We start from the raw sequence: 13,271 nt of genomic DNA, 5'->3' as shown, positions 1-13,271 counted from the left end.
CCCAGCCGCTGAAAAACATCCCCACAGCATGATGCTGCCACCCCCATGCTTCACCGTAGGGATGGTGCCAGGTTTCCTCCAGACATGACGCTTGGCATTCAATCTTGGTTTCATCAGACCAGAGAATCTTGTTTCTCACGGTCTGAGAGTCCTTTAGGTTCCTTTTGGCAAACTCTAAGCGGGCTGTCATGTGCCTTTTACTGAAGAGTGGCTTCCATCTGACCACTCTACCATAAAGGAAACAGGATGCACCTGAACTCATCTTTGAGTCTCATAGCAAAGGGTCTGAATACTTATGTAAATAAGGTATTTCTGTTTTTTTTTTATTCTAAATTTGCTAAAATCTCTAGCAACCTGTTTTCGCTTTGTCATTATGGGGTATTGTGCGTAGATTGCTGATGAAAAAAATGTATTTAATCCATTTTAGAATAAGGCTGTAATGTAACAAAATGTGGAAAAAGTCAAGTGGTCTGAATACGTTCCAAAGACACTGTATAGGGAGTAGAAAATAACATGGCTATATACAGGATGGAGTATATTGCCAAAATGTAGTGGCGCTGAAAAGTCAGCGCTGGTGTAAATAAAACACAATTCATCTCGTAGACTTGTTGCAGTTTGAACTCGTGTGAATCAGCTTGTGTTAACTTCCTAGTACATTTTCCCCTGCAGTGCCTTCATGGTAATATACTGTTGTAATACCATATGTTAGATAGAGGGACTCGTAGGAGCAGTTAATGTAGAGTCATAGAGGTCACTGTCTTATGTCCCTCCCTACTGTGGATCATAATTTATTACCTTAGCTTTGAGGATAGGACTGGATAGTTTTGAATGTTGAGAATCTTTCCATAACGGTAACAGTGAGGAAAATTAATATACCATGTCCTTAAAAGGGACAGAGATAAGGAGTGGTGTCTGGAAGCTCAGCATTTCATTGAATCTTTTTTTAACAATTGTCATAACAGCAAGTCTGTAGTTTGTCATATTCAACATGATCTTATCCTACTTGGTGTCAAATAACACTATATCTCGACCAGAGATGTTGTAAGCTATTGAAGTGTATGCCCCCTAACATTTTATAAGGTTTAGCATATGTGGATATGTATGTGTGAGCTTTATAGCATTCTATGTAACATTTCTTGCAGAGAGCATCCTAAAAGAGTCTCAGCATTGTGGAATGTGTTGCGGTAAAATGTATAGATCATCTGCACTTTTAATTACAAGTGATGTGAAGGTCACTTGTTACCAGTACAATGGGGGGTGTTAGACTTTTTCATGATTTTATGGCTTTTGTCTTCGAAATACATTTATAAGAGAATTGCAGGCTGCAGTCGTACGGTATAATTGCCTGTGTAGCAAGTTCTTTAATGTGCGAAGTAGACTGCTTCTCAATTTAAAAAAAATTCAAATGTCAGTGTGAAACTTTATTTCACTATACATTTGCCTAAGTTGGCTTGTGCTGTCTGGTCTTAAATATCATGCCCATGTTTGAAATATTGGACTAGTGTTTTTGGCTTATTTTGGGGATAGCTCATGTGATACTGCAGCCTTAACATTTGCTCTGAACCCCTGAGTTGTTTTGGACAGTAGTTCACTACAAAAATGTTTAACTGTAATGGGAATTGTAATGCATGTGATAATGGAGAATATTGTTTATTGTACATAAGTGTACAGTTGATCTTCACAATTTGTATTTAAAGCATGAAATATTCTTAAAAGGGAAATAAACTAATGTCCACTGAAATATTTTGCCTTTTGAGAAGAAAACCAAAGATTTTGTGGCCAAACGTTATCTCCTTTATAATAATGTTCATGAATGGAGCATAAAAAATAAGTGTAGCGCCAGTTTGTAAATTTGTTGTACTACTCACATACCGTACTTGTGCAGATATTAATACAACGTAACCTTACAATAGTACATTGTCATGCCCAATACTATCACAGCTTATTAAATAGACACATTTGAAATTCGTGACATACGTCTACTGATTACATTGTTTCTCACCTAATCACCTGCTAATAGTCGGAATTTGGCATCTCCATTATAAGGCAAGTCTGGTTTGGAATGGCGTTTTATTTAACACTGGAAGCAAACAAAGAGTAAGCTAAAATAGTTCAGGTATATTCCTGAATTAGTCAGTCAGCGGAGAGTTAGTGACAGTACAAAAGTGCAGACTGGACCGTAGTTTTATGGACACAATAGTTTTTTCCCTTACAGTGCTATATTTGTACCATATAGTGTCGAGGGGCCCCACGCAAACTTTTTCGTTCAAACTCATCCTTTTTGAATGCTATGGACTCTAGTGAGTAGATCATTTTGTATGGCGCGATATGTATGTCCAATATGACAAAAACGATTGGATTTAAGTTGATGGGCTGCTCTATATAAGGGCCGTCAAATGGGCAGCCACTCCCCCCTGAGTGTAACCACTGTGGATTTGGAAACAAATAATTTTGTACGGTGCAATATGTATATGTCCAATATCAAAAACTCTTTAAGGGGTGCAAATTGAGCAGTAACACTCCTTGGGGTGTAAACTCTGTGGATTTGGAAAATAGAAGTGCTCCTGAGTAGAATGGACCAAACGTTTATTGCGACACAATGTACAGATCATTTTGTAAGGGGCAATATGTATATGTCCAATTTGAAAAAAATATTGGATTTATACTGAACAAAAATATAAACACAACATGTGAAGTGTTGGTTTCATGAGCTGAAATAAAAGATCCCAAACATTTTCCATATGCAGAAAAATCTTATTTCTCTCAAATGTTGTGAACAAATTTGTTTACATTTCTGTTAATGAGCATTTCTCCTTTGACAAGATAAAGGGTTGGGATGTGGTAGTGGAGTTACAGGGCGGGGGATAGAATGACGGTCAAAGATAAAAGTATAAAAAATAAAGTAAAAATAAAACATAACAAAAAGTACGTTTGAATGACACTGAGGGGCAGTGTTTTTACATCTAATACGTTTGCCTGAGGCTGATGCCTTGCAGGTGTTTGTACTCGTGCATATACACACACAATCAAATGCACATGCACAAAGGTAAATAGTGCCATACATACACTCAAACATATTCAGTTGGCCTTGCTGTTATGATTTTTGTTGTCATTGATATCTTTGTTTTTTGCATAGTTTTCTGGTTTCCTTTGTCTTTCTCTTTTGTTCAGTTGCTGGTGCATTGGGGGGTGGGGAATGGAATATTTTTTTTCTCTGGGGGGGGTCTCGGATGATTGAGGGGCAGCTCTTGGTGAACTGTGGGGGGGAGCTTGGGCCGGTGGCTGATGGATCGCTGGTTCCGGTCCCCGTTTTCGATCTTGTGGGAGATCTGTCGACGTGCCCTTGAGCAGGGCGTTGACCCTGGTTGCTTATGTGTGTTGCTCTGGATGGGAGTCTGATAGATGACTGTGGCTGAGGTCTTAATGATGAAATGCCTATGTATTGTTATGTTGTAAATGTGAACATAATGCCCCCATTTCAGATTACTCAGACGTTCCCAATGATTTATGAAAACTTGCTTGATGGGTCTATGTCCTCATTGTGGTTTTACAGACGTGTTTAATACGTTTTATATACACACTTTATTAGAATAGTTATGAAATGAACATTGTTATATTTGGTAACGCTTACTTATTTTCCTTCGACTCCAACACCATTCGATGCATTGAACGGATGTGGGTGTCTACGTAAGGGTGCACATTTTTTTTTTTTTTTACTCACAAAAGCCTTGGGGTCGATACGTAAGGCGTATTAAAGAGCAGTGTGCGGGTTTCTTCTTATTTCTAATCTTATTCACCTATTACCATGCACCTGCAAAAAATATAGCTCAGATGTGCGAGTGTCTTTATCATAATCTCTGGTAGTTTTTTATTTTATTTATAATTTGTTGACGAGTTACAAGATTATGTCGAGATGCATCGATTCCAAGAATGGCAGAGGATCTTACGACTAGTTCAACTGGCTAGTTAACTATAGCTAACGTTAGCAAGCGTACGTCCAGCTCAGAATGGCCAGTGGGTGCAGTGATTGCTCAGCGGGGACATCAGCTTGCTAGTAGCAGTCTGTCCCAACTCAATGTATCTTGAGCTGTTACATTTTATCATCTAGCTGCAGCAATGAAATTGGTTTCAAATCTGTTGCAATTTTGTGACCAGGAGGCTATCTAGGAATGTTACTTTGTAACCGCGCGCGCACCAATTGGACTTTGAAGTTCGCTGACTAAATCAAATCAGTTTATTGGTTGCGTACGCAAAATCAATCTAATGTATTTATCAAGCCCTATTTACATCAGCAGATGTCACGAAGTGCTATACAGAAATCCAGCCTAAACCCCAAACAGTAAGCAATGCAGACGTAACACCACGGTGCAGCGAAATGCTTATGTTTCTAGCTCCAACAATGCAGCAATATCTATCAATTCAACAACAATACACCCCCCCCCAAAAAAAAAAAAATTCTGGTGTCTATTCGTTTTTACGTCGGTGAAAATGTATTCTGGTGTCTATTCGTTTTCTTTCATGATACAGGATCTGAATGCCTTCCAGACAGATTGACAGTGTCTTCTAATATGATGGTAAACTGCGCTTTATGGTGTGTTCAAGAACTTGAAACTGTGAAAAATACGAGGTCAAATAATGACGACATTGATCTTCAGGTCGAAGCTCAAGAAAGAGGTCCGAGTTGGAATTCCGAGTTAGATGACGGTTCAAAACGATTTTCCCCAGCTCGTTTTTTTATGATTTCCAGTTGTCTTGGATACACTGTAGTCGGAGATTTCCGAGTTCCAAGTTGTTTTGAACGCGGCATTCGTGCTTGTGCGTGCGCGTGTGTGTGTGTGTAAAGGGGAGGGATAGAGAGAGGGGGTGGGGGACTTAATACAGTACGCTATTTAGAGCGAGATTGAACGGTGTTTATGCATTCATTTTAGAGATAGATAAATTGGAGTCTACTTCGGAGCGTCAATCCAGATTGACAGTGTTATCGGTTTTCTCTTTCCCTTGGATAACGTCGGAGACCAATCCGCTAGACAGGTTACTCACTTACATTTACATTTAAGTCATTTAGCAGACGCTCTTATCCAGAGCGACTTACAAATTGGTGCATTCACCTTGTTCTTGCTAGACCTACTTTGATATTTTGCTGTATAGCTACAGTATTTAATTCCTGCAATATGCTATAACTAAATACAATTTAAATAATGCATAACAATTTTGTATAGTTGTAATGCATTGCCTGGTTTATGTATGCCTTACATAGCACAATTGTATTGTATGCTGAATTGTGTTTAGAAGTTAGAATGGTCATACTGTCTATGTACAGGCTCCAGAGCAGAGGCCTCTCTAACTCCAACCACCCCATAAGTCACCCTGATATGGATGGAACCAATGACACAGAGGGGTCCAACCAGCCAGCTGAGGTAAATATCATGCCACATAAAAAGTACATGGCAATGAAATGAAAATACTGCAAGCACTTGTGTGTTTTCAGGTTAAACAACAGTCTCCTGCCGGGCAGCAGGCCATGGGGGGAGATGTTGAGGAGAGCAACAGCAGTGGGAATAGCCAGAACCCTGGAGAGAGAAAAGGTGAGACAATTTAGTCTAGGGTTTAACACCCACTGCCACTAAAGATAACTCATAGCTTTCATCCATGTACTGGAGTCTGATGTCTGTATTGCAACATATTAATAAAATAATGAGCATGCTGAAAAATGTCTATTTGACAAAGGATCTCAAATTGAGTAAATATATCACACATTTTTGAACACTGCTCATGTTTGGTTCCCATGTTGTCCTCACATATAGTCTATGGTTGTGCTCTAGCCCAAATGCCACCGCTGAAGCCTCCCTCCACGTGGACCTCCATGGCGATGAAGGAGCTCAAGTCCAAGCTGCGACTGGAGAAGGACAGTGTGGTGACAGTGAAACGAGGAAACATTATGACAGTGCATGTGCCCACCGTTCCTGAGGGAAAGCAGGTGTGCTGGGAGTTTGCCACAGATAGCAATGACATAGCCTTTGGAATCTACTTTGACTGGACCCCTGTCACCAGCCAGGCCATCACGGTCCACATCAGTGAATCCAGTGATGACGAAGAGGAGGAAAATCAGCTAGAAGGTCAGTAGGTACCTCCTCTTTTGGTTTGACATTTTAGTTCCAAACTAATTTAATATAATCAAAATTTTATTTGAAAAGATTTAAACATCTTTAATAATAACTTCTCTTTAAATTAGTTGAGGTTGTAATTGTCTTGAAGGCCATATGTGTTGTCTCATGCAGGACTTATCAACACAGGGGATGTTGAGAAGGGTTCTAAATCATTGGCCAACTCCAACATAGGGGAAATCTTACCTGTGTATCGTCTGGACAGTCACATTGCAGTGCAAGGTGGCAGTCACGAGTATCCAGGAGAAGGCACTTACCTTCTGAAGTTTAATAACTCCTACTCACTATGGCGAAATAAGACTCTGTACTACAGAGTGTATTACAGTGCCTGAGGAACTGTAACCGTCAGCTATTGCATATGACTGTATGACTTACTAGAATTACATTTTTGATTCCATAGAACATGTTATCATTAATTATAAGTGCATAGATTTTTCATCACAATCAGCAGATGTTGCTCGCTCCTAGTCTACACTTAAAATCTAAGAGGACCAGAGAATTATGAAGTGGGACATTTTGCTCATATGTTTTACTGTGTTTATAGAGAAAGATTTGACGTAGCCTTGTGTTTGTGCCATGTTCTGTTTAAAAGTTATGTGCAGTGAGTTAAGGCAAATTGACCATATTTTAAAGATATATATTCTATATATAGTTTATGTACAGTACCAGTCAAAAGTTTGGACACACCTACTCATTCAAGGGTTTTTCTTTATTTTTACAATTTTCTACATTGTAGAAAGACTCTACACATGGAATGCTTTTCCAACAGTCTTGAAGGAGTTCCCACATATGCTGAGCACTTGTTGGCTGCTTTTCCTTCCCTCTGTGGTCCAACTCATTCCAAATGATCTCAATTGGGTTGAGGTTGGGTGATTTGTGGAGGCTAGGTCATCTGATGCAGCACTCCATCACTCTCCTTCTTGGTAAAATAGCCCTTACCCAGCCTGGAGGTGTGTTGGGTCATTGTCCAGTTGAAAAACAAATGATTGTCCCACTAAGCGCAAACCAGATGGGATGGCGTATCGCTGCAGAATACTGTGGTAGCCATGCTGGTTAAGTGTGCTTTGAATTCTAAATAAATCGTTGAGAGTGTCACCAGCAAAGCACCCTCACAGCTCCTCATGTTTCACGGTGGGAATCACACATGCGGAGATCATCCGTTCACCTACTCTGCGTCTCACAAAGACACGGTGGTTGGAACCAAAAATCTCAAATATGGACAGATTTCCACTGGTCTAATGTCCATTGCTCGTGTTTCTTGGCCCAAGCAAGTCTCTTCTTATTATTGGTGTCCTTTAGTAGTAGTTTTTTTGCAGCAATTCGACCATGAAGGCCTGATTTACACAGTCTCCTCTGAACAGTTGATGTTTAGATGTGTCTGTTACTTGAACTCTGTGAAGCATTTATTTAGGCTGCAATTTCTGAGGCTGGTAACTCTAAAGAAATAATCCTCTGCAGCAGAGGTAACTGGGTCTTCCTTTCTTGTGGTGGTCCTCATGAGAGCCAGTTTCATCATAGCCCTTGTTTTTACGACTGCACTTGAAGAAACGTTCAAATTTCTTGAAATATTTCGCATTGATTGACCTTCATGTCTTAAAGTAATGATGGACTGTCGTTTCTCTTTGCTTATTTGGGCTGGTCTTGCCATAATATGGACTTGGTCTTTCACCAAATAGGGCTATCTTCTGTATACCACCCCTACCTTGTCAAAACACAACTGATTGGCTCAAACGCATGAAGAAGGAAATACATTCTACAAGTGAACTTTTAACAAGGCGCACCTGTTAATTGAAATGCATTCCAGGAGACCTCATGAAGCTGGTTGAGAGAATGCCAAGAGTGTGCAAAGCTGTCAAGGCAAAGGGTGGCTACTTTTAAGACTCTCAAATCTAAAATATATTTAGTTTTTTTTTAACACTTTTTGGGTTACTACATTATTCCATATGTGTTATTTCATAGTTTTGATGTCCTCACTATTATTATATAATGTTGGAAATAGTAAAAATAAAGAAAAACCATGGAATGAGTAGGTGTGTCCAAACTTTTGACTTGTACTGTATATTAATCAGACACAACATTTCTTTGGTGGCAGCGATCAGGGAACACTGATAGAAAGATGATTGCTAGGTAGAAAGCTTAATCAGGAGAGGTGCTCCAAAGAACTGTCATTTGTTTTATTTTTTGCTTCATGTATGTCACTTTTTTGCCTTTAAATTATTATTATTTTTACTTGAATTGTATGATAATCCAAATGCAGTTAAACAAATATTCTGCACAACAATTCAATAGTTTTTTTTGCATACTGTGATTGGAATGAGTGATTGTCAATGAAAGAATATTGAATGTTGCTCCGAGTCCAATGATAAAGCAAATGGTCACCGTCTGTCTTTATGACACAAATAAAAGCCATCCCCTATCACAAAAAGCTCTTATGTAATATTGGTTCAATATTTACATTACCAAGTCCCTATTTAGTTTGCTGGTTGTCAGGCGGTGGGTTGGTCTTTGTGGACAATAGCATGAGACTATTGTAAATACTAACAGATTCAATATATTTCCATACTGAACAAAAATATAAATGCAACATGCAACAATTTAAAAGATTTTACTAAGTTACAGTTCATAGAAGGAAATCAGTCAGTTGAAATACATTAATTGGGCTCTAATCTATGGATTTCACATAACTGGGCAGGGCATAGGCCCACCCACTTGGTAGCCAGGTCCACCCAATGGGGAGCCAGGCCCAGCCAATCAGAATGAGTTATTACCCATAAAAGGACTTTATTACAGACAAATACTCCTCAGGACCCCCCCCCCCCCCCCCCCCCCCCGACAATCCCATAGGTGAAGCTGCCTGAGGGCGTGGTTACATGTGGTCTGCGGTTGTGAGGCCGGTTGGATGTACTGCCAAATTCTCTAAAGCGACGTTGGAGACAGGTTATGGTAGAGAAATTAATATTCAATTATCTGGCAACAGCTCTCTTGGACATTCCTGCAGTCAGCATGCCAATTGCACGCTCCTTCAACTTGAGACGTTTGTGGCATTGTGTTGAGTGACTGCAAATTTTAGTGGCCTATTCTTGTCCCCAGCACAAGGTGCACCTGTGTAATGATCATGCTGTTTAATAAGTTTCTTTGATATGCCACACCTGTCAGGTGGATGGATTATCTTGGCAAAGGAGAAATGCTCACTAACAGGGATGTAAACCAATTTGTGCACAACATTTGAGAGAAATAAGCTTTTTGTGAGTATGGAAAATGTCTGAAATCTTTTATTTCAGCTCATGAAACATGGCACCAACACGTTAGATGTTGCGTTTATTTTTTGTTAAGTATAAAAGTATGATTTGGATCGTCCCTTTAAAGTACCATTTTATGCACAGATCTCTGTAAAAGAAGATAATTTATATTGTGTGTGTCTTTTCTGTGTTGTAGCTCTGTATGCACCTAATCATGTTCTCAATTGATTATAGCCACCCATACGAGGTTCCAAAAAATAATGTTTGTACCTCATCCATCTGTGTTGTGCATGTTTCCAAAGGTACTGTATCATATGAATTGTGCTGTTAAAATATAAGGAACTGAAAATAAGTGTCCCATGATTGCTGTGCTTTGTACTGCATGCAGTTCTGTTTCTTATAAGCTTTCCTTTTAAAAAGAAATCACAATAAAGAAGATTCTCATTTGCATTGCATGATGGTTTTTTAAAACATTTTCTACAGCTCATTTACTTTATGTTCCCATTAAGTACTTAAAGTATAGAGAGCTTGGTCTCAGCCAATGATTATCTTTCAAGATCAATCAAGGATTTTTGGGTCATATATACAGTACTAGTCAAAAGTTTGGGCACACTTACTCATTCAAGGGTTTTTCTTTAACTGCAGAGTGAAGGAAAAGCAGCCAACAAGTGCTCAGCATATGTGGGATCGCTTTCAAGACTGGTGAAACTGGTTGAGAGCATGTCAAGAGTGTTCAAAGCTGTCAAGGTGAAGGGTGGCTACTTTGAAGAATCTCATATAAAATAGATTTAGATTTGTTTAACACTTTTTTTGGTTACTACACGATTCCACATGTGTTTCATAGTTGTCATGTCTTTGTAACAGATGTATAATGTACTCTCCATGCGTTGTGTTTTCTCAAAATAAATCACTTCGGCCAGTGGTCCCAGTTGAGCATCATTTATTTCTGTTAAATGGGAAACAGCACGTTAGTTGTGCAGGGCTTAACAGTATTGATGGCTGTCAATGGCAAAATCTGTAGCATGAAGACAACTGTGTTAGCAGTGGCTTATGTGACCATGACATCGGTGTATGCTAGCTAACACACTTATTTACAGCAATCATATGCCAAAGCACATCCCAGAAAGCCCCTCAATCCCTAACAGGTACCATATACCCACACATGTATAAATCAGTAATGTACAGCAAACTTGTACACATTGTAAAATAGAAAATAGAAAACAGTATTCAGAACGTGACCTACCCCTTGCATCACATTTTCCTACTGGGAAGACCTGATGTTCGCGATCTCCCCCTATGTGCAAGCGGGGCCAATCACATCACACCTTATTGTCATCAGAGTTGAACTAAACCAATAAAATTGCTTGAACATTAAAAACACATTTCTTTAGAGGCAAGTAGAAACATAACCAACCCTGTTACATCTTCACTATTGTTCTACAATGTAGAAAATAGTAAAACATTAAGAAAAACCCTGGAATGAGTAAGTTTGTCCAAACTTTTGACTGGTTCTATATATATTGATTAAACTAATGTCTGGCTCTATGTGAACACATTGGTGTGTTAACCTGAGTGCTACATAACCCTCAACTGAAAGCATATATTTAGTAGTTTTGGAGAATAGAAATAATATCCTTGGTCATCCAATGTAATTTTGTCTAATATTTTTTATATTTTTATTTCATCTTTATTTAACCAGGTAAGCTAGTTGAGAACAAGTTCTCATTTACAACTGCGACCTGGCCAAGATAAAGAAAAGCAGTGCGACACAAACAACAACACAGAGTTACACATGGAATAAACAAGCGTACAGTCAATAACACAATAGAAAAAAAGAAAGTCCATATACAGTGTGTGCAAATGGCGTGAGGAGGTAAGGCAATAAAAAGGCCATAGTAGCAAAGTAATTACAGTTTAGCAAATTAACACTGGAGTGATAGATGAGCAGATGATGATGATGTGCAAGTAGAAATACTGGTGTGCAAAAGAGCAGAAAAGTGCTCAGATAGCTGATGTTTAAAGTTAGTGAGGGAAATATAAGGCTCCAGCTTCAGCGATTTTTGCAATTCGTTCCAGTCATTGGCAACAGAGAACTGGAAGGAAAGGCGGCCAAAGTAGGTGTTGGCTTTTCGAATGACCAGTGAGATATACCTGCTGGAGCGCGTGCTACGGGTGGCTGTTGTTATCGTGACCAGTGAGCTGAGATAAGGCGGAGCTTTACCTAGCATAGACTTATAGATGACCTGGAGCCAGTGGGTCTGGTGAGGAATATGTAGTGAGGGCCAGCCGACTAGAGCATACAGGTCGCAGTGGGGGGTTATATAAGGGGCTCTGGTGACAAAACGGATGGCACTGAAAGACTGCATCCAGTTTGCTGAGTAGAGTATTGGAGGCTATTTTGTAAATGACATCGCCAAAGTCGAGGATTGGTAGGATAGTCAGTTTTACGAGGGTATGTTTGGCGGTGTAAGTGAATGAGGCTTTGTTGCGAAATAATAAGCCGATTCTACATTTAATTTGGGATTGGAGATGTTTAATATGAGTCCAGAGTAGTGATGCTAGTCGGGTGGGCGGGTGCGGGCAGCGACGGTTGAAAAGCATGCATTTGGTTTTACTGGCGTTTAAGAGCAGTTGGAGGCCACGGAAGGAGTGTTGTATGGCATTGAAGCTCGTTTGGAGGATAGTTAACAGAGTGTCCAAAGAAGGGCCAGATGTATACAGAATGGTGTTGCCTGCGTAGAGGTGGATCAGGGAATCACCCGCAGCCAGAGCGACATTGTTGATATATACAGAGAAAAGAGTTGGCCCGAGAATTGAACCCTGTGGTACCCCCATAGAGACTGCTAGAGGTCCGGACAACAGGCCCTCTGATTTGACACACTGAGCTCTGTCTGAGAAGTAGTTGGTGAACCAGGCAAGGCAGTCATTTGAGAAACCAAGGCTGTTGAGTCTCCCGATAAGGATACGATAATTGACAGAGTCGAAAGCCTTGGCCAGGCCGATGAAGACGGTTGCACAGGATTGTCTTTTATCGATGGCGGTTATGATATTGTTTAGGACCTTGAGCGTGGCTGAGGTGCACCTGTGACCAGCTCGGAAACCAGATTGCACAGCGGAGAAGGTGCGGTGGGATTCGAAATGTTCAGTGATCTGTTTATTAACTTGGCTTTCAAAGACTTTAGAAAGGCAGGGCAGGATGGATATAGGTCTATAACAGTTTGGGTCTAGAGTGTCACCCTCTTTGAAGAGGGGGATGACCGCGGCAGCTTTCCAATCTTTAGGGATCTTGGATGATACGAGAGGTTGAACAGACTGGTAATAGGGGTTGCAACAATGGAGGCAGATAATTTTAGAAAGAGAAGGTCCAGATTGTCTAGCCCAGCAGATTTGTACGGGTCCAGGTTTTGCAGCTCTTTCAGAACACCTGCTATCTGGATTTGGGTGAAGGAGAAGCTGGGAGGCTTGGGCAAGTAGCTGCGGGGGGGTGCGGAGCTGTTGGACGGGGTTGGGGTAGCCAGGAGGAAAGCATGGCCAGCCGTAGAGAAATGCTTATTGAAATTCTCGATTATCGTGGATTTTTCGGGGGTGACAGTGTTACCTAGCCTCAGTGCAGTGGGCAGCTGGGAGGAGGTGCTCTTATTCTCCATGGACTTTACAGTGTCCCAAAACATTTTGGAGTTAGAGCTACAGGATGAAAATTTCTGTTAGAAAAAGCTAGCCTTTGATTGGTTCCTGACTTCCCTGAAAAGTTGCATATCGCGGGGACTATTCGATGTTAGTGCAGTCCGCCACAGGATGTTTTTGTGCTGGTCGAGGGCAGTCAAGTCTGGAGTGAACCAAGGGCTATATCTGTTCTTAGTTCTACATT

General features: G+C 40.3%; 1 protein-coding gene across 1 annotated transcript; it reads left to right on the top strand.

The window, feature by feature from the left end:
- Positions 1 to 4,635: 4,635 nt before the first annotated feature.
- Positions 4,636 to 6,496, top strand: tmed8 (transmembrane p24 trafficking protein 8). Its single transcript, XM_038967326.1, has 6 exons — positions 4,636 to 4,693; positions 4,929 to 5,031; positions 5,321 to 5,417; positions 5,501 to 5,585; positions 5,823 to 6,116; positions 6,279 to 6,496. Exons 1-6 carry the CDS (start codon positions 4,636 to 4,638, stop codon positions 6,494 to 6,496), a joined length of 855 nt encoding a protein of 284 aa, XP_038823254.1.
- The last annotated feature ends 6,775 nt before the right edge of the window (positions 6,497 to 13,271 follow it).

The sequence above is a fragment of the Salvelinus namaycush genome, chromosome 28 (genome assembly GCF_016432855.1).
Source record: "Salvelinus namaycush isolate Seneca chromosome 28, SaNama_1.0, whole genome shotgun sequence".
Classification (NCBI taxonomy): domain Eukaryota; kingdom Metazoa; phylum Chordata; class Actinopteri; order Salmoniformes; family Salmonidae; genus Salvelinus; species Salvelinus namaycush.
This window is presented reverse-complemented; position numbering and strand designations above follow the sequence as displayed.

What these genes read in the sequence shown, in the direction of transcription:
- tmed8 (XM_038967326.1), top strand. Translation starts at nt 4,636, where the DNA reads ATGACGACATTGATCTTCAGGTCGAAGCTCAAGAAAGAGGTCCGAGTT. An exon ending in GGTCCAACCAGCCAGCTGAG is followed by an intron (nt 5,418 to 5,500) that starts GTAAATATCATG and finishes GTTAAACAACAG; the next exon opens with TCTCCTGCCGGGCAGCAGGC. An exon ending in GAACCCTGGAGAGAGAAAAG is followed by an intron (nt 5,586 to 5,822) that starts GTGAGACAATTT and finishes GTTGTGCTCTAG; the next exon opens with CCCAAATGCCACCGCTGAAG.